The following is a 21048-nucleotide window of genomic DNA, read 5'->3' as shown; positions in this document are numbered from 1 at the left end:
TTTTCTTCTTCCTCAATCTGAAATACCATATTCTGATGGGGCTTTCCCCGAAATGGGTCCTGTCTCTCCTTTTGTTTGTCAGCTTCCATTTCCCATTTCCTGAATTTTACCCAGTCTATTTGATCCATTTTCCCTAGTTTACCTTCTTTCTCTACCAATTTCTGTCTTACCTTGTCTAACAGCATCACACTTAGTGTCCCTGTCAAAGGAAAACCACCCTCTCTATGCCATAGAGAAACCTGTTCCAAAATATCCCTTCCCCACTTATCTACCATGACCTTCAAGGCTCCCATAGGAGGGTCCGGAATGCCTGGTTCTTTGTCCACACACACTCAAAGATAACATAGACACACACAGGGGTAGACAAACAAAGAAAACCAGTTAGCACTGTTTATGATTTTATATTTTATCCATATGAACAGGGAAATTCATATCTTCATTATAATACTGCCAAGTTTGTGGCCCCAGAAGGGGGTATTATCTCCACACGAGGATATCGCCTACTGCGATTACTGTGGTATAGATTCTCTTATGTCTATCAAAATGTACAAAACTACCTACAGAGTACCGTGTCTTCTATCTAATTGTGTAACACGGTCCCAAAAATCCAATCTTACCTCGTATCTTTTAACCTCTATGGGCTAGGCGGGACGAATTCGTCCCACCTACGTAACAGCCACTTGAAGCCTGTGGCGCGATTTTCAAAACCTTAAAAATCCTATTACTTCAATTTCTCAAACATATGACTATTTTACAACTATTTAAAGACAAGACTCTCGTTAATCTAACCACACTGTCCGATTTCAAAAAGGCTTTACAACGAAAGCAAAACATTAGATTATGTCAGCAGAGTACCAAGCCAGAAATAATCAGACACCCATTTTTCAAGCTAGCATATAATGTCACATAAACCCAGAAGACAGCTAAATGCAGTACTAACCTTTGATGATCTTCATCAGATGACAACCCTAGGACATTATGTTATACAATACATGCATGTTTTGTTCAATCAAGTTCATATTTATATCAAAAACCAGCTTTTTACATTAGCATGTGACGTTCAGAACTAGCATACCCCCCGCAAACTTCCGGAGGAATTCGCTAACATTTTACTAAATTACTCACGATAAACGTTCACAAAAAGCATAACAATTATTTTAAGAATTATAGATACAGACCTCCTCTATGCACTCGATATGTCCGATTATAAAATAGCTTTTTGGTGAAAGCACATTTTGCAATATTCTAAGTACATAGCCCAGGCACCACGGGCTAGCTATTTAGACACCCGGCAAGTTTAGCACTCACCATAATCATATTTACTATTATAAAAGTTTGATTACCTTTTGTTGTCTTCGTCAGAATGCACTCCCAGGACTGCTACTTCAATAACAAATGTTGGTTTGGTCCAAAATAATCCATCGTTATATCCGAATAGCGGCGTTTTGTTCGTGCGTCCCAGACACTATCTGAAATGGTAAATCAGGGTCGCGCGCATGGCGCAATTCGTGACAAAAAAAATCTAAATATTCCATTACCGTACTTCGAGGCATGTCAACCGCTGTTTAAAATCCATTTTTATGCCATTTTTCTCGTAAAAAAGCGATAATATTCCGACCGGGAATGTCCATTTAGCTAAACTGAGGAAAGCTTTCGGTCGACGCGGGCACGCGCCTGAGTCTCACAGTACTGTAACCAGCCACTACCCAAACGCGCTACTTTGTTTCAGCCAGAGCCTGCAAAGCCACGATTCAGCTTTTTGCCGCCTTCTGAGACCCTATGGCAGCCGTAGGAAGTGTCACGGGACAGCTAAGATCCTCACTCTTCAATAAACAGAGACAAGAAGAACGACACCTTGTCAGACAGGCCACTTCCTGCCTGAAACCTTGTCAGGTTTTTGCCTGCCAAATGAGTTCTGTTATACTCACAGACACCATTCAAACAGTTTTAGAAACTTTAGGGTGTTTTCTATCCATATGTAATAAGTATATGCATATTCTAGTTACTGGGTAGGAGTGGTAACCAGATTAAATCGGGTACGTTTTTTATCCAAGCGTGTCAATACTGCCCCCTATCCTAAACAACCTCCACCTCAGGTGAAGTGCCCGGAATAACAAAACACTCACAATAACATCTAACTATCGTAACCCAGGGAATACCTGGCCAGCGCATTTAAAATAAATGGATTTCACCACTTCTGGGGATCAATCAGACACTTAGACACGTAGACTCCCCCTTCAGACAGCGGTCCCTCATCCAATGGGACTTCACCAGGTACCATGCTTCCCACAGAACCCACAGTCACCCTGGCCCCTCGCCCCTACAGACCGCACCAATCCCCACTGTAATCAATTCAGTGTCAGGACAGCTCTAGGTCGCCCGCAACCGAGCAGTGACAGAGTATCTTTGAGCCTGCAAACCCTCAGATTACTCTCCTCTGACTCAGCCCTGCTTACGCCTCCAAGGTGCTGCCTCACACAGGACCACACTCAGAGCCTACGTAACAGAGGCTTTTCTTAAAAACTTGACTTTGTGTGGTTCGCTCACCTCCTTTTCAATAATGAGGAGAGACAAGGTCAGGATCAGGATCAGGATATTGGTGGATCATCTTGCTCCCCTCAATACTATGTTCAGAATCTGGTATCCACCCGTGCCCGCTTCCTCTCAGAACTTAGGTGGTCCAGCTGCTCCTTCAGGAGTGCGCTCCCCTGAGATCCCAATTTGGGGATCCCTGTGCACAGTTTACCCAGATCTTCAGGAGCAACCAACAGGTGAAGTTACGGATCTCATCCTCGTCGCAAAATGTAGTGAATTTCTAAATACTATCAAATGAGGAGAGACAAACTTATCACACAAGTCAGAGTTATACTTAAACTAAATCTTTATTCACTTATTAATAAGGGAGCAGGTCACATCAAACACAAATGAATGGAGTGAGTGCTCCCTGAGTGGGGTGAGCCTCTGGGTTATATACTATCTCAGGATAGGTCAGGATAGGTGCAACCTCAGAGATGACGTACAATGTTTCCAGACACTAACCCCACACATCCAGTGCCAGACCTTAGGCCCCAAATAGAAGGAACTTGCTGTTTTGTTCAGTACTAAGAACTTTGGACATTTGTTGTTACTTAGTTTCCACCTTGAGCTAGGGGAGAGAACAATCTCCCCCTAGGAGGAGTTGACTGACGCTCAGACATTGTGGAGACAAGTGATTGGTTCCCCATTACTCATGCCATCCCTTCACATGGTTTGCAATAAAGACACACAGTTCGCATATGGAAACAATGTTTCCTTCTGACCTCCTTTGCCATACTTCTTGCAGATATTCTGCATAGCAACAGGGACATGTGATAGATAAGCCTGACTTCTCCCCACTCTGGACCCTAGGTGACTGAGGCCCATTTGAGGGAGGAAGTGCAGCTGCCAACACCAGAGTCCGAAAGGAGACATTCTAATAACAAAGAGTTTCAACAGTTCAATCATATAAGCATATTCTGCAGACAAGACATCTTAATTATCTATGTTACTTAGCTAATTCTGATGTCTCCACCACAGGGGGCATAAAGCCTGGGGGTAGTGGTACTCTGGGGCTCGTGGGTGGGGTGTAGACAGCATTATGGCCATGCGCCTCTACAGAGTTAAAGGTTGCCTGGGGTATCTGTCCGGAGGAAGTGTCAATCCATCCTTGGGTGGCCATATGGAACAAGGCACTTCCACTATTGAAACTCAATCTACTATCAAAAATGAGTTTTCCTTCCTATTTTCTATCTATGACAATGACATTTACATTTACTAGACAATTTAGGGAATTGTTGTCCAAAACTAAACTTCAGCTTGTTTCAAACTCCTTTGTGAGTCTACAGAATCCAAGGGTCCTCTCTTTCACGTAGGTCAAGTTACAGCATCACACAAAGAGCTATTTCCCTTAGCAACGCTGCCTTACCAGTAACGGAGTAACTGTCTGGCACATTTATATCCAGCAGTTTACAGTCGAGAAGTAAGCTTCAAAGAAGCCTAGGCCTACTATTTAATAAAGTTTGTTATACCTTATAGTTTGACTTTACCATGCATAATGTTTCCACCTTATAAGGCTTACAGTTGATGCAGCAACCAGACGTATAGGCAAACAGTTCACTGCGCATGAGCGAAGGTGTGGTGTGAATTTCCACTACAGATAAACCGACACCACCAAGGCAGCCTGGGCTATAAGCAAAATAAACAACTGCTTAGGCCCCATCAATGGTCAGGGTCGCCCCACAAACTGTGAGGAGGACCCTAAACGGGATTCTGCTTAGGGCCCCCAAAAAGCTAGGGCTGGTGATAAAAGTATTGGTGACCTGGTACGAAATGGTGCCTAATAGTGCTTGTTTGAATGAATCCCAAATAAACAAACCAGTCACTCCTAGGTTATTTACTGTGTATGTATTAATACTTTACCCAGAAGATATCAAATGCAACCGCAACCAATAGAAATCTATCACCATAAAATCATAATCTAATCTTCCACATGTAGTTCATCCTCTGTCCAACTTGCAATAAACCCAACTGGCCAGCAGGAATCACTATTCGATAGATTTTCAGTGATGTTGCATGCATACTGTAACCAGCCATCTAGCTAATCATAAACAGTCAACGCAGCTGTTTCTAGCACGAGCTGCATCCCATCAACACAGCTGCCTCGGATTCGAACACACCAGTGTCAACCCACCGACACAGAGGAAGAACACACTGAAAAAGGTGAGTCACCTATAATTTCATGAAGATGGAATCGATGCACCAATTTGAGCTAAACATTGAAAGCAGAATGGCTTAGCAAGATAGCTATGAATAGTCCCCCGAAATACCAAAATATTTTCCCAGTGCTGTAGCAGCTAGCTAACGTAGCTGATAGCCTACACCAGAATTAATGTTGGCAAAGAACAGAGGCTTGGGATGCCAGCTAATCGTGCAAGCTAACTAAAGGCGTATTGGTAGTTTCAAAATAACACTTTTCTCAATGGAGTATTGTAGCCAGGGCTTTTCTGTGACAGTCGGGTTTAGAGGAAAATACTTTACAGTTGTAGTAAATAACAATGGCCTGTAATATAGTATAATTCCCAATGTGACATCAGCTAGCTGGCTAGCTAGTAGTTTTCTCGCTTTTTGTTCTCCCCTGTCCATTGAGTGAATGGGGAACGATGACACCTCACTCGCTAGCGTAGTGGAGAGTGCCTGGTATTTCAGCGGGCATTTCATTGTTGTAACATAAAGCCTTGACGTAAGTGGCAAAATTATGTGCCCATAGCATCCCTGCGGTGGTGGGAAGAAAACAGTGTAAACATTTGTAGCAACAAGCAAGATTGGTTATAACCACGAAAGTGTATGAAATATGTCAGCTGATAATGAAGCTGTTTGGGAGCGTCATGCAACTTTGATTCTATGGCATTTTTTGCGGACATGATGCCAAATAGTGAGCTAACGTTATATGTGACTATATCATTATTAATAATCCATTTAAAACAATACATCTTCTTATTCATGATTTAATAATGAACTGTCTTTAAGATAGCTTACTTATCCCAACCTTTTAGTAGCCTACCTCCTTTAAAGGGTGACTGATGTAAAGTGTTGCAATTGGCAGTATCTTTTTAACTGTGCATGTGGTGGTAGCTGCCAAGCCCGTTATTAGAAGTGAATAAAGCTTATATGTATTGTGTAGTATATTCACATTGCTAGAGTATGTCCATTATGCTTGTTGTCAGGTAACATATTATTTATTTTTTATTTTTCTGCCTATGGTTATCCATAGGTGTATTATTATTGACTGCTGTGTTATTGACTGTATATTTGTTTTACTCCATGTGTAACTCTGTGTTGTTGTATGTTGTCGAACTGCTTTGCTTTATCTTGGCCAGGTCGCAATTGTAAATGAGAACTTGTTCTCAACTTGCCTACCTGGTTAAATAAAGGTGAAATAAAATAAAATAAATAAAAATCCTCCAGACCATTTTATAGCTGGTCCTGAAAAAACCTTGCGTCCTGTTTTTTGGGGGGGCAAGAATCTGGCCCCTTGTTAGAGGCTTGTTTAGATGTAGGGGTCTCCTGCTGCTGGGAACTCTGGGAATGTCAGATAGAACTGGAACTTTGACACCAAAGTTTCACCCCATTGACTACCAGAGTGGGACTGTGTGCATTCTGACCCATTTTGAGCGCCCCCATCCCTCACTGGAACAACAGTCTAAACAGTTAGTTCACATTCAAAATATCTGCTATCACTCAGGCAGAGGTAGGTTTAAGTCAATTTGGGTTTTGGCTTACATTGACTGTGATTTACACACATGAAATGGAGGCTGAAATATAGCTTAGGCCTACATCATTTGGGGATAAAGCCTTAAGCTGTTTGTGATTCTATGCTATGCTACACCATGGAGAGGGTGGTCCGCATAGGGCTGTGGCAGTCACGAAATTTCGCCAGCTGGTGATTGTCAAGGAAATAACTGTCGGTCTTACGGTAATTGACCATTAATTAACATAAACACATTTAGCATCTCCTGACTTCCACACAGACTTTTTAAAATGGATTGTAGGCTAATAAATCCATGTAATATAGCCCACACCTTCTCAATAATGTCACTGTCGTAAGGATTGGACCAAAATGCAGCGGGAATGTGTATACTCATCTTTTTATTTGGCAGAAAGAAGGAAAAACAAAACAAAACACACATATACAAAAACAACGACGACAAACAGTCCTGTAAATCATACAGCTATACACGAAACAACTACCCACAAAAACCCAATGAAAAACACCCCTACTAAATAGGACCTTCAATTAGAGGCAACGAGTAACAGCTGCCTCCAATTGAAGGTCAAAACAATAAACTAGACATAGAAATAGAAAAACTAGAAAATAGAACATAGAAATACAAAACATAGAACACAACCCAAAAACCCCGACAACACAAAACAAACACACCCCTGCCACGTCCTGACCAAACTACAATAACAAATAACCCCTTATACTGGTCAGGACGTGACAAATAAATCCATTATTTATTTTAGACAAGTCTTAAGAAGCATGATATGAAGAAAATGTAGTCTATTTCAGAAGAAAAGAATAGCATATTCTGAGTTGTCCTGATGTGGTTTATGCCAAATGGCTGTGGGCTACACTAGTTCATTTAGTAGACAAGATTTGCTTATAATTCTATGGCATTATTTTATAGAATGAAGAATACAATTGAACAAAGCTGAATAAATTATATATTTTTTCTCCAAACGATTTGAGGGAGTGCGTACATGCGGCTATTCTGTGTAGAAGGGTTAATAAATAAATAGGTACTCCTATGCTTAATTTAGAGTTATTAATGTAACTTTAGTTGTTCTATAAATGTTGGGCTATACGTTTTGATTTTTAATACATTGTAAGGCTGTATGATGTGACTAATGATGATTTGAAAAAAGTGTTGAATGGCATGAGCTCTGCTTTGTTTTTTGCGCAGGCTGTACACACTCCAATAGTCTCTCATTCACAATTTGACAAGCACATGATAATGTCTCGAATTTCATGGTGGCATGCCCTTTGTGGCCATAATGCACCCTAACAAAATCCATGCCTTTTGCGGCCCGGAGTGCTGCGTTGTGCCCTTCTCCCTGAGTGTGCAGCACAATCCATCACGTGATCGGGTCTTTCTCACAGGCTACAAGTGAAGGCAGACACATTGGGGACGGAACTGTGCGTGTCCTTATCCAATTCCGAGGTGCATATTGAAGATATTGGAAAAACTGTCCACATTTACTTTTCATCAGCCAACAAGATGAGTTGGCCAAACAAACAACAAAAGCACTAGCCTATGTCAATCTAGTGTCCCCATAGTACAAAAGTCGACCTATTCTGTGCGAGAAATAAATATTCCTAACATAGTCTGGGACAGTTGTGGGATACTATAGATCACAAATTAATACAACCACTAGCATCCCCAAAAAATGTTTATGCAATGTGGCCGATGCAACAGATCATAACATTTTGTTTTTGAAATGTATTTTTATTTAACCTTAGAATAAGAACAAATTCTTATTTACAATGACGGCCTACCGCGGCCAGAGCCCAACCTGGACGACACTGGGCCAAATGTACGCCGCCCTATGGGACTCCCATTCACAGCCGGATGTGATGCAGCTTGGATTCAAACCAGGGACTGCAGTGATGCCTCTGGCACTGAGATGCGTGCCTTAGACCGCTGCGCCACTCGGGAGCCCAAAATGTTGATAAACTATTATGCTATTTCTTCACATTATAAGCACAGCAATGCGCACATGGTAGTAGACTATAAGTGTGAATGTTCTATTAGCGGAAAACACCATTATCAAAAGTGACTGCAAATGCAATTATGCATGTAATGCTTTTACTATAAAAGGTGCATATTTATGGTGAAAATTATCTTCCCCAAACTTGAAACTCACTTGCTGCTTATATATGCCAGTTAACCTCTTACATCTAGACGTTCCGCTAGCGAAACACCTGCTCCAATATCCAATGATAGGCGTGGCGCGAATTACAAATTCCTCAAAAATACAAAAACTTCAATTTTTCAAACATATGACTATTTCACAGCATTTTAAAGACAAGACTCTCCTTTATCTAACCACACTGTCCGATTTCAAAAAGGCTTTACAGCGAAAGCAAAACATTAGATTATGTCAGCAGAGTACCAAGCCAGAAATAATCAGACACCCATTTTTCAAGCTAGCATATAATGTCACAAAAACCCAGAAGACAGCTAAATGCAGCTGTTGTTTAAGTGTTCCCTTTATTTTTTTGAGCAGTGTATAATTCACAAGTGATAGGATATTATTGTCACCCATCAGACTAGTCTTCATTTAATTTTGTCTTTAAATATACTAAATAATATGTGTGTGACATTTGTTTTGATTTAGAATGGACCATTATCATGCATCTGTATCGAAACAGGGGCAGCGGGAAAAAATACGTCATCTATGTACTTAAATAGGGAATGAGGACGCTTTTCCCCGTGGTTTATTTTTATACTTCTGTTGTAAATATGAGCAATGTGTTTAATATTAGGAAAGTTGAGAAAATAAATATAGTAGGCCTAGCCTATAGAAAGCTGATCCTCCTCTTTTTAATAGAGGCCATCACTCTGTTTTCTCCCGCAATTGCATAGCCTATAGAAATGTTGCGAACATGAGCTTATTGGCTCTCATGAAGTGTTTGATTCGATTTTCGAAAACTTTTGCGTTGATGTCAGAGTGATTAGAGGGACAGTAGAGTGCTGAGTACCAGGCAGTTGTCAAGTTTGGTAGGCTACTAATGACCATCATCAGCATCAGAGCTTGGAGAAGCCTAATTACCGTGACTAAACGGTCATGTGGAATTTGACTGTCTTCGTGACTCGTGAACGCCGGTGTGGCGGTAATACAGTCACTGCAACAGCCCTAGGTCCGTGTAGCACCCCTGAGGCAGAAAAATAGTAATAAAACCCAGATTTTGGGAATGTGCTCCTGCCTGCCTTCTGCAGTATGTTGAGAGTGGCTCTTTGGCAAAAATATCTTCCTTGATTTTTGTGGTTTTGGCAAACACGGATCTAATGGAGGCTAGGAATGTTTCTCTTTTGCCAAGATCACTTAAACTGTTCTTTGGTTGTGATGTGTGTAATGTTTTTCCATGTTCAAATAAGCGACTAGTGCTTTGTGTGGCATGCTAATGGACTGTTGCAAAAGGTTAAGTCGTGGGTCACTCTGTCTATAGTCCTACTCAAAAGGCATTTCGGTACACCCACAATAACATCTGCTAAATATGTGTGTTTGGTTAGGAGGAGAAATAAAATGGGTGTTTATTAAATGGACAATTTTATTTTCTGTGACAAATTCCTCACTGGGAGTGATATATTGTGTGTGATCTAATTGTATTTATGAAACATAATAAGCTCTGTTACTGATTCTATTATGCCAGATGTGAATATTAACTGAATGTGTTTCTTCTCTCCCTCAGGGCATTTTAATTATAGGCAGCTTAACCCCTTTTTAGAGGTTACGAAAGACTGGACCCCCCAAAAAACTGGACCTCTGCCTCTGTATGGAAAAATCCCCCTTGCCTGAGGAAACAGGAGCCAAACCGGCAGGACGACCCACTGTGTGGAGCAACACAGCAGGCACACCACCATGTTCAGCCTGATCAAAAAGGACAAGGAGAAGGATGGAGGGAAGAAGGAGAAGGATAAGAAGGACAAAAAGGAGAGGATGTCTGCGGCGGAGCTGCGCAGCCTGGAGGAGATGAGCATGAGGCGTGGCTTCTTCAACCTCAAGAGGGAGTCGAAGCGGGATTCCAAGAACAAGCTGGAGATCTCCAACCCCATTCCCATCAAGGTGGCCAGCAGCCACGAGCTCAGCCTCACTGACATCGAGTCAGACGGCCTGAGCAACCGCAGTAGCATGGTGCTGGACGCAGACGGCCTGAGCGCTGCCAGCTCCACCGATGACCTAAAGGGCGATGGGAGTGGCGGTCTGGAAAAGGACCGGGGCTCGGTGCGAGACCGCGTGGCCCACTTTGGCTCAATGGCCAAGCACAACTCCTCTCAGGTCATGAAGCGTTTCTCCTTCTCCCAGAGGAGCAAAGAGGAAAGCCCCTCAGAGACCTCCACGCCCTCGGGACAGAACTCAGCCACTCCGTCCCCGCAGGTGGAGAACAAGGTGTTCGAACCACAGCACAAGCACAGCCTCCAGCAGCCGGGGCCGGGGGTCGGGCCAGCACCTTGGCCAGTACCGGTCAAGAAGGCCCGCATCCCTGAGGTGGTGGACAAAACCTTCCCTGCTGACCTGAGGCTCCCGGCCGTCATCCCTCCACAGTCTCCAGAGCCGCGGGAGCTGGAACTCCAGCGCCGCAACACGGGCGACTTCGGCTTCTCCCTGCGCCGCACCACCATGCTGGACCGCGGAGCCGACGGAGGGGTCTACCGGAGGGTGGTGCACTTCGCCGAGCCCGGGGCCGGCACAAAGGACCTGGCCCTGGGGCTGGTGCCGGGAGACCGTCTAGTGGAGATCAACGGGGGAAACGTGGAGAACAAGACCCGGGACGAGATTGTGGAGATGATCCGTCAGTCTGGGGACACGGTGAGGCTGAAGGTGCAGCCCATACTGGAGCTGAGTGAGCTCAGCCGCTGCTGGCTGAGGAACACAGACGGCCAGCGACGGGAGGCCTTGGATGTAAGTTATCCCCAATCACTCCTCTCCTTATCACCTAGATAGACATCCCATTCATACCTACAACTTCTAGAGAGGCACCCAACCCTCCCAACACATCCCACTCGTTAGTGTGGGTGTGAGCAAAGTCAGTGTGGTAACTTGATTCACCAATGCCAAGGTTGTGTTTCATGTTTTAGCAGGATGGGTGTTGTAACTCTGGAACTGTCTGATGATGATCACTGTTGCTCCTCTCTAACTAGGTCTAACAAACAACCATATTTCCCTCCCAGTTCCCACACAAGTTTTTTACAGTTGGCCTCAACCTATGGATTGGCCCAGACACTTAACAGTCTCTCATTGTTTTCACATCGCACTTCAATCCAAGTCCAGTGTGTTTTTTCTGTGAAGTAAAAAAAACTATTACCCAACAAAAATGTTATTTTGAGAAAAGTTAGTGACGAACTTACCACAGCTCTGATGGATTGAAGCAGTTTCTATGAGGCTCTGCTTGCTATGTTTCTTCCTCTCCTTACAGACCTTCTGTAATGTTTAGGTTTCAGCCATGCTTTCCTGTGGGTGTCTGGGCTTGATGTAGAAATGTCACCTTGATGTGTGCAGCCCAGCCCCAGATGTTGAAGAGTCAAATCCTGCCCGGACCGCCCGGTTAATATTAAACGGAAGCTGTTGAGGCTAATCTTGTATTTTATGCTCTGCTTCCTTGTTGGTTTTATATAAGAAAGGCATTCTGCCCAGGTTGGAGCATCTGTGAGGGTAGATAGGTATGTAAGTGTGTGTGTTTGTATGTAAGTATGTCTGCATGCTGAAATAAGTAAAGGGTGTGTCTGTGTTTGTGTGAACAGGCTACTGTTCTGGAACTGCTGTCCAGTTCAGAGTTCAGATAAAGATAACGTTTGGTCAGGGCAAACTAGGCTCTACAACCCAGGTGTGTGTGTGTGTGTGTGTGTGTGTGTGTGTGTGTGTGTGTGTGTGTGTGTGTGTGTGTGTGTGTGTGTGTGTGTGTGTGTGGGTGGGTTGGATAATACTTATTTCTTTAATCACATTAGGATTAGGAAAGATGGGCCACACCCTCCTCATGCAACTTGCAACAGTTGGAATTTAAATCAGTTTGTGATGACTTCCGTGTATTACACTGCTATAAACAGTGTGTGTGTTTTATGTGTTCACCATGTCCTGTAACCACTCAAGAACAGCAGACAATGTATCATGTTTGTTCAGTCATTTGCAAATAGTTATACTGCTGCGTAAGTTATGTATCAATGATTTTTTTTAAATTATATTCCTATCCAAGAATTTTCCTTGTTTGTAATCTTGTGGACTGGATGTTTGTGATGTTGGTTAGTAAGACGGTTATGTTACTGTTCAGTGCGATAGTGGATTGTTGTGGAGCGGTGAAAAGGGTGTGTTTTTGGTTGTGTGTATACAATTATGTGTCTGGATACTTGCTAGTGTGTTGTGTGTCTGTGTTTATGTGTGTGTGTGTGTGTGTGTGTGTGTAGTGTGGTAGGCCTTGTCCCTTGTTAGGTGGCACACAGTGGTCTGATTGCACTTTGGGCCAGGGAGTGTTTTGAAACATGAAGGATACTCTGTGCCTAATAACTAGGTTTACTAAATGGTAACATACACTGGCAATTCATGGCCATTTCTGTTGTCACCCAACATCAAACTGCTCCTCTTGATTTTTGTATCTGACTTTCAGCCTGGAATAATTGGTTCTTTGAAGCTTGAGGGCATTAAATGGGCCAATCTTAATGCACAAGTAAAACGCCTTCACTCTTAGAAAAAAGGGTTCCAAAAGGGTTCTTCAGCTGTCCCAATAGGAGAACCCTTAGTTTAGTCTGTGAAAGGACATGGAATACCAAGGCACAAGCTTGTCTTAGCAAACCTGTCTAAGCTACACAGTGAAGACATGGCTGGCTACTGAGAACCTCGGGTCATGAGAAATAAGCCAACTTGGAGATACTTGAAAAACACTGGGGAAATGATCTGTTCCCCCAAAATGATCCATTCCCCCCACCCCTCCTGTCTTCCTCAGTCCGGCATTTTCGGCATTGTTCTATTTCGGAATTTACCAATAAACAAAAAAGGACTTTGCTGTGCTGTTCAGTTTGAGGCCAGCCTCTCTCTTTGTGCTTTTCCTGGCTCTGCGCCCCCCTCCCTGTGTAGTGTAGCCTAAACCACTGCTGTCTCCTAGAACAGAAACAGTGAGAGTAGATCAGAATCAGATCCCAGGTGTAGACTGACTTCCACTGCTGTCTCCTAGAACAGAAACAGTGAGAGTAGATCAGAATCAGATCCCAGGTGTAGATTGACTTCCACTGCTGTCTCCTAGAACAGAAACAGGGAGAGTAGATCAGAATCAGATCCCAGGTGTAGACTGACTTCCACTGCTGTCTCCTAGAACAGAAACAGTGAGAGTAGATCAGAATCAGATCCCAGGTGTAGACTGACTTCCACTGCTGTCTCCTAGAACAGAAACAGGGAGAGTAGATCAGAATCAGATCCCAGGCGCAGACTGACTTCCACTGCTGTCTCCTAGAACAGAAACAGTGAGAGTAGATCAGAATCAGATCCCAGGCGTAGACTGACTTCCACTGCTGTCTCCTAGAACAGAAACAGGGAGAGTAGATAAGAATCAGATCCCAGGCGCAGACTGACTTCCACTGCTGTCTCCTAGAACAGAAACAGTGAGAGTAGATCAGAATCAGATCCCAGGCGCAGACTGACTTCCACTGCTGTCTCCTAGAACAGAAACAGGGAGAGTAGATCAGAATCAGATCCCAGGTGTAGACTGACTTCCACTGCTGTCTCCTAGAACAGAAACAGGGAGAGTAGATAAGAATCAGATCCCAGGCGCAGACTGACTTCCACTGCTGTCTCCTAGAACAGAAACAGGGAGAGTAGATCAGAATCAGATCCCAGGCGCAGTCTGACTTCCACTGCTGTCTCCTAGAACAGAAACAGTGAGAGTAGATCAGAATCAGATCCCAGGTGTAGACTGACTTCCACTGCTGTCTCCTAGAACAGAAACAGTGAGAGTAGATCAGAATCAGATCCCAGGCGCAGACTGACTTCCACTGCTGTCTCCTAGAACAGAAACAGGGAGAGTAGATCAGAATCAGATTACATTTACATTACATTTAAGTCATTTAGCAGACGGTCTTATCCAGAGCGACTTACAAATTGGTGCATTCACCTTATGATATCCAGTGGAACAACCACTTTACAATAGTGCATCTAAATCTTTTAAGGGGGGGGGGGGGGGGGGGTTAGAAGGATTACTTTATCCTATCCTAGGTATTCCTTAAAGAGGTGGGGTTTCAGGTGTCTCCGGAAGGTGGTGATTGACTCCGCTGTCCTGGCGTCGTGAGGGAGCTTGTTCCACCATTGGGGTGTCAGAGCAGCGAACAGTTTTGACTGGGCTGAGCGGGAACTGTGCTTCCTCAGAGGTAGGGGGGCCAGCAGGCCAGAGGTGGATGAACGCAGTGCCCTTGTTTGGCTTTAGGGCCTGATCAGAGCCTGAAGGTATGGAGGTGCCGTTCCCTTCACAGCTCCGTAGGCAATCACCATGGTCTTGTAGCGGATGCGAGCTTCAACTGGAAGCCAGTGGAGAGAGCGGAGGAGCGGGGTGACGTGAGAGAACTTGGGAAGGTTGAACACCAGACGGGCTGCGGCGTTCTGGATGAGTTGTAGGGATTTAATGGCACAGGCAGGGAGCCCAGCCAACAGCGAGTTGCAGTAATCCAGACGGGAGATGACAAGTGCCTGGATTAGGACCTGCGCCGCTTCCTGTGTGAGGCAGGGTCGTACTCTGCGAATGTTGTAGAGCATGAACCTACAGGATCGGGTCACCGCCTTGATGTTAGTGGAGAACGACAGGGTGTTGTCCAGGATCGCGCCAAGGTTCTTAGCACTCTGGGAGGAGGACACAAGGGAGTTGTCAACCGTGATGGCGAGATCATGGAACGGGCAGTCCTTCCCCGGGAGGAAGAGCAGCTCCGTCTTGCCGAGGTTCAGCTTGAGGTGGTGATCCGTCATCCACACTGATATGTCTGACAGACATGCAGAGATGCGATTCGCCGCCTGGTTATCAGAAGGGGGAAAGGAGAAGATGAATTGTGTGTCGTCTGCATAGCAATGATAGGAGAGACCATGTGAGGATATGACAGAGCCAAGTGACTTGGTGTATAGCGAGAATAGGAGAGGGCCTAGAACAGAGCCCTGGGGGACACCAGTGGTGAGAGCGCATGGTGCGGAGACAGATTCTCGCCACGCCACCTGGTAGGAGCGACCTGTCAGGTAGGACGCAATCCAAGCGTGGGCCGCGCCGGAGATGCCCAACTCGGAGAGGGTGGAGAGGAGGATCTGATGGTTCACAGTATCAAAGGCAGCAGATAGGTCTAGAAGGATGAGAGCAGAGGAGAGAGAGTTAGCTTTAGCAGTGCGGAGAGCCTCCGTGACACAGAGAAGAGCAGTCTCAGTTGAATGCCCAGTCTTGAAACCTGACTGATTAGGATCAAGAAGGTCATTCTGAGAGAGATAGCAGGAGAGCTGGCCAAGGACGGCACGTTCAAGAGTTTTGGAGAGAAAAGAAAGAAGGGATACTGGTCTGTAGTTGTTGACATCGGAGGGATCGAGTGTAGGTTTTTTCAGAAGGGGTGCAACTCTCGCTCTCTTGAAGACGGAAGGGACGTAGCCAGCGGTCAAGGATGAGTTGATGAGCGAGGTGAGGAAGGGGAGAAGGTCTCCGGAAATGGTCTGGAGAAGAGAGGAGGGGATAGGGTCAAGTGGGCAGGTTGTTGGGCGACCGGCCGTCACAAGACGCGAGATTTCATCTGGAGAGAGAGGGGAGAAAGAGGTCAAAGCACAGGGTAGGGCAGTGTGAGCAGTACCAGCGGTGTCGTTTGACTTAGCAAACGAGGATCGGATATCGTCAACCTTCTTTTCAAAATGGTTGACGAAGTCATCCGCAGAGAGGGAGGGTGGGGGGAGGGGGAGGAGGATTCAGGAGGGAGGAGAAGGTAGCAAAGAGCTTCCTAGGGTTAGAGGCAGATGCTTGGAATTTAGAGTGGTAGAAAGTGGCTTTAGCAGCAGAGACAGAAGAGGAGAATGTAGAGAGGAGGGAGTGAAAGGATGCCAGGTCCGCAGGGAGGTGTGTTTTCCTCCATTTCCGCTCGGCTGCCCGGAGCCCTGTTCTGATCCCAGGTGCAGACTGACTTCCACTGCTGTGAGAGGGTTAGAGTCTCAATCTGACAGATCATGATGATGCAGTCAACAACCTGAGAAGTGTGCATTGGTGTAGGCCTGGGAATTGTCAGTGACCTCACAATACGATATTAGTAAGATACTATACGATTTGTATTGCTTTTTAGTTTAGTATATTTGATCATTTAAACAAGATACAACACATATACAACATTATGCTCTTGATTAAAAATCATCAATGATAAACACAAGTCTAGAAATTATTTCCATTGTGGTCCTCTTTCATGATAGCATTTGGCAAGTGTGGCATATGTGGTAGGATATATGTTGTGATTCACACCATGTATTGCAATTCGATACAGTGATTTTATTACGATTTGATGTTCCAAACATATTGTCTGCTCCAGAGACACAAGCGAGAGCATGAGTGTCACGGCGTGGGTGTAGGTAGCAGAGAAGTCAAGTGCAGGAGAAACAAGCTTGGTGGAACTGGATTAGTTTAATAAAGTAAAAACTAACTCCAAAACCAAAGTACAATACAAAGGAAACATGGGTAAAAAACCCTGTTGCGCACCAAAAATTACAACACGTGCAAAACAACAAACAATCTCTGACAAAGACATGAGGGGAAACAAAGGGTTAAATACACAACATGTAATGAATGGGATTGGAGCCAGGTGTGTAGGAAGACAAGACAAAACCAATGGAAAATGAAAAATGGATCAATGATGGCTAGAAGAAGACCGGTGACGTCGACCGCCGAGCACCGCCTGAACAAGGAGGGGCATCAACTTCGGCAGAAGTCGTGACAGTACCCCCCCCCCGACGCGCGGCTCCAGCAGTGCGTCGACACCGGCCTCAGGGACGACCCGGAGGACGAGGGGCAGGGCGATCCGGATGGAGACGATGGAACTCTCGCAGCAGGGAAGGATCTAACACATCCTCCACCGGAACCCAGCATCTCTCCTCCGGACCGTACCCCTCCCAGTCCACGAGGTACTGAAGGCCCCTCGCCCGACGTCTCAAATCCAGGATGGATCGAACGGAGTACGCCGGGGCCCCCTCAATGTCCAGAGGGGGCGGAGGAACCTCCTGCACCTCAGCCTCCTGGAGCGGACCAGCCACCACCAGCCTGAGGAGAGACACATGGAACGAGGGGTTAATGCGGTAATGGGGGGGAAGCTGTAACCTATAACATACCTTGTTCACTCTCCTCAGGACTTTAAACGGCCCCACAAACTGCGGACCCAGCTTCCGGCAGGGCAGGCGGAGGGGTGGGTTTCGGGTCGAGAGCTAGAGCTCCCTGCCTGCTACCTCGATTCCCAGAGGAACCAACCCATACCGGGGGCTCACTATGGTGACGGCCTGCGCCAACTTTCTGGCGCCGTACGGCGCGCTGAAGGTGGACGTGAGCGGTCCCAGGTTTCCTCCGCGTGCCGGAACCAATCGTCCACCGCAGGAGCCTCGGTCTGACTCTGAAGCCAAGGGACCAGAACCGGCTGATACCCCAACACAGACTGAAAGGGAGAGAGGTTAGTGGAGGAGCGGCGGAGCGAGTTCTGGGCCATCTCTGCCCAGGGCACGAACGCCACCCACTCCCCCGGCCGGTAAGACCTCAGAAACCTACCCACATCCTGGTTAACTCTCTCCACCTGCCCGTTACTCTCGGGGTGAAAACCTGAGGTAAGGCTGACCGAGACCCCCAGACGTTCCATGAACGCCTTCCAGACCCTTGATGTGAACTAGGGACCCTGATCAGACACTATATCCTCAGGCACACCGTAGTTACCGGAAGACGTGTGTAAACAGAGCCTCCGCAGTTTGTAGGGCCGTAGGGAGACCGGGCAAAGGGAGGAGACGACAGGACTTAGAAAAACGATCCACAACGACCAGGATCGTGGTGTTACCTTGTGAAGGTGGAAGATCGGTTAGGAAATCCACCAACAAGTGCGACCACGGCTGTTGTGGAACGGGTAAGGGTTGTAACTTACCTCTGGGTAGGTGTTTAGGAGCCTTGCACTGGGCGCACACTGAGCAGGAGGAAACATAAACCCTCACGTCCTTAGCTAAAGTGGGCCACCAGTACCTCCCACTAAGACAGCGCATCGTCCGACCGATCCCAGGATGACCAGAGGAGGGTAACGTGTGAGCCCAGTAGATCAATCGGTCGCGGACAGCAGACAGAACGTACAGACAGCCAGCTGGACACTGAGGGGGAACGGGCTCTGCACGTGACGCCCGCTCAATGTCCGCGTCCAGCTCCCACACTACCGGTGCCACCAAACAAGAGGCTGGGAGTATGGGAGTGGGATCCATGGACCGCTCCGCTGTGTCATACAGCCGGGACAGTGTGTCTGCCTTAACGTTCTGAGAGCCTGGTCTGTAAGAGAGGGTAAACACAAAACGGGTGAAAAACATGGCCCACCTTGCCTGGCGAGGATTCAGTCTCCTCGCCTCCCGGATGTACTCCAGATTGCGGTGGTCAGTCCAGATGAGAAAGGGGTGTTTAGCCCCCTCAAGCCAATGTCTCCACGCCCTTCAACGCCTTGACGACAGCCAACAGCTCCCGGTCCCCCACATCATAGTTTCGCTCCACCGGGCTGAGCCTCTTAGAGAAGAAGGCACGGGGTGGAGCTTAGGTGGCGTACCCAAGCGCTGAGAGAGCACAGCACCTATCCCAGCCTCAGACGCATCCACCTCCACTATGAATTGCAAAGAGGGATCCGGATGAGCCAACACAGGAGCCGAGGTAAACAGATCCTTCAGGTGCCTAAAAGCCTTGTCCGCCCCAGCCGACCACTGCAAGTGCACCGGGCCCCCCTTCAGCAGTGAGGTAATGGGAGCAGCTACCTGATCAAAACCCCGGATAAACCTCCGGTAGAAGTTGGCAAACCCTAAAAATCACCACCTCCTTCACCATGGTGGGAGTTGGCCAATTACGCACGGCTGCAATGCGGTCACTTTCCATCTCCACTCCTGACGTGGAAAGGCGATACCCTAAGAAGGAGACGGACTGTTGAAAGAACAGGCATTTCTCAGCCTTGACATACAGGTCATGCTCCAACAGGCAACCAAGCAATCTGCGCACCAGGGACACATGCTCGGCGTGTGTAGCGGAGTATATCAGAATGTCATCGATATACACCACTACACCCTGCCCGTGCAGGTCCCTGAAAATCTTGTCTACAAAGGATTGGAAGACTGATGGAGCATTCTTCAACCCGTACGGCATGACGAGGTACTCATAATGCCCAGAGGTGGTACTAAATGCTGTCTTCCACTTGTCTCCCTCTCGGATACGCACCAGGTTGTAGGCACTCCTGAGATCCAGTTTAGTGAAGAAGCGCGCTCTGTGCATTAACTCAATCGCCGTGGCGATCCGAGGTAGCGGGTAACTGTACCCCACCGTGATTTGATTGAGACCTCGATAATCAATGCACGGTCGCAGACCTCCATCCTTCTTCACAAAAAATAAACTCTAGGTGACGGGTGATGTGGAGGACCGAATGTACCCAAGACGCAGGGATTCGGAGACATATGTCTCCATAGCCACCGTCTCCGCTTGCGACAGGGGATACATGTGACTCCTGGGAAGTGCAGCGTCTACCATGAGATTTATCGCAAAATCTCCTTGTCGATGGGGTGGTAATTGAGTCGCCTTCTTTTTACAGAACCACCAGACCCTAATCTGGACGTCCGCGAGCAGCCAGCAGGTTGTCCAGCCGGATGGACAGATCCACCAGCTGGTCGAATGTGAGGGTGGTGTCTCTGCAGGCCAGCTCCCGACGGACGTCCTCACGCAGACTGCAGCGGTAATGGTCGATCAGGGCCCTGTGATTCCATCCCGCACCGGCTGCCAGGGTCCTGACCTCCAGGGCAAACTCCTGGATGCTCCTCGTCTCCTGCCTCAGATGGTAGAGGCGCTCACCCACCGCTCTGTCCTCGGGTGGGTGGTCGAAGACTGCCCGAAAACGGCCGGTGATCTCCTCAAAACGGTCCAACGCCACATCTCCCTCTCCACACACGGCGCTGGCCCACTCCAGGGCTCTCCCAGTGAGGCACGAGATGAGGGCGAAACTCTTCTCACGGTCTGATGGAACTGGGTGGACCGTGGCCAGATAAAGGTCTAATTGGAGGAGGAAACCCTGTCAGTTGGCAGCACCTCCGTCGTACCCCTGTGGCATGGATAGACGGATCCCACTGGGTTCAGGTGGAAAAGGGGCGCTCAGGATAGACCCCGGTTGGGCTGGTGGAGGCGCTGGAAGAACTCCCTGTCTCTCCCAGTGGTCCTAATTCTGGACTTCGCGATCCATGGCGGCGCACAGATGGTGAAGCTTTTCCGCATGCTCCTGGACGCGCTCCTCCACCTTTATGTCCGGGGTACCTTCTCCTGCTGACTTCATATAGGGTCAGAGATTTTGTCACGGCGTGGGTGTAGGTGGCAGAGAAGTCAAGCGCAGGAGAAACAAGCTTGGTGGAACTGGAGTAGTTCAATAAAGTAAAAACAAACTTCATAGCCAAAGTACAATACAAAGGAAACATGGGTATAAAAAACCTGTTGCGCACCAAAAATGACAACACGCGCAAAACAACAAACAATCTCTGACAAAGACATGAGGGGAAACAAAGGGTTAAATACACAAC

The 21048-nt window shown here is 46.8% G+C and overlaps 1 protein-coding gene across 3 annotated transcripts in view; it reads left to right on the top strand.

Moving 5' to 3' along the window:
• The first annotated feature begins 4581 nt into the window (after positions 1-4581).
• LOC106613097 (unconventional myosin-XVIIIa) overlaps positions 4582-21048 on the top strand; it is a 187497-nt gene continuing 171030 nt past the window's right edge. The window contains exons 1-2 of one of the 3 annotated variants that reach the window (XM_045724671.2): positions 4582-4737; positions 9992-11202. In XM_045724671.2, the coding sequence (XP_045580627.2) occupies positions 10162-11202 (1041 nt within the window). In that variant the 5' untranslated portion in view covers positions 4582-4737; positions 9992-10161. The remainder of the gene's footprint in view (positions 4738-9991; positions 11203-21048) is intronic. The other 2 variants (XM_082956387.1, XM_082956390.1) reach the window with 2 other exon arrangements.

The sequence above is a fragment of the Salmo salar genome, chromosome 09 (genome assembly GCF_965601325.2).
Source record: "Salmo salar chromosome 09, fSalSal1, whole genome shotgun sequence".
Taxonomy (NCBI): Eukaryota; Metazoa; Chordata; class Actinopteri; order Salmoniformes; family Salmonidae; genus Salmo; species Salmo salar.
Note: the sequence above shows the minus strand (reverse complement) of the source record. Positions and strands in the feature narration are given on the sequence as shown.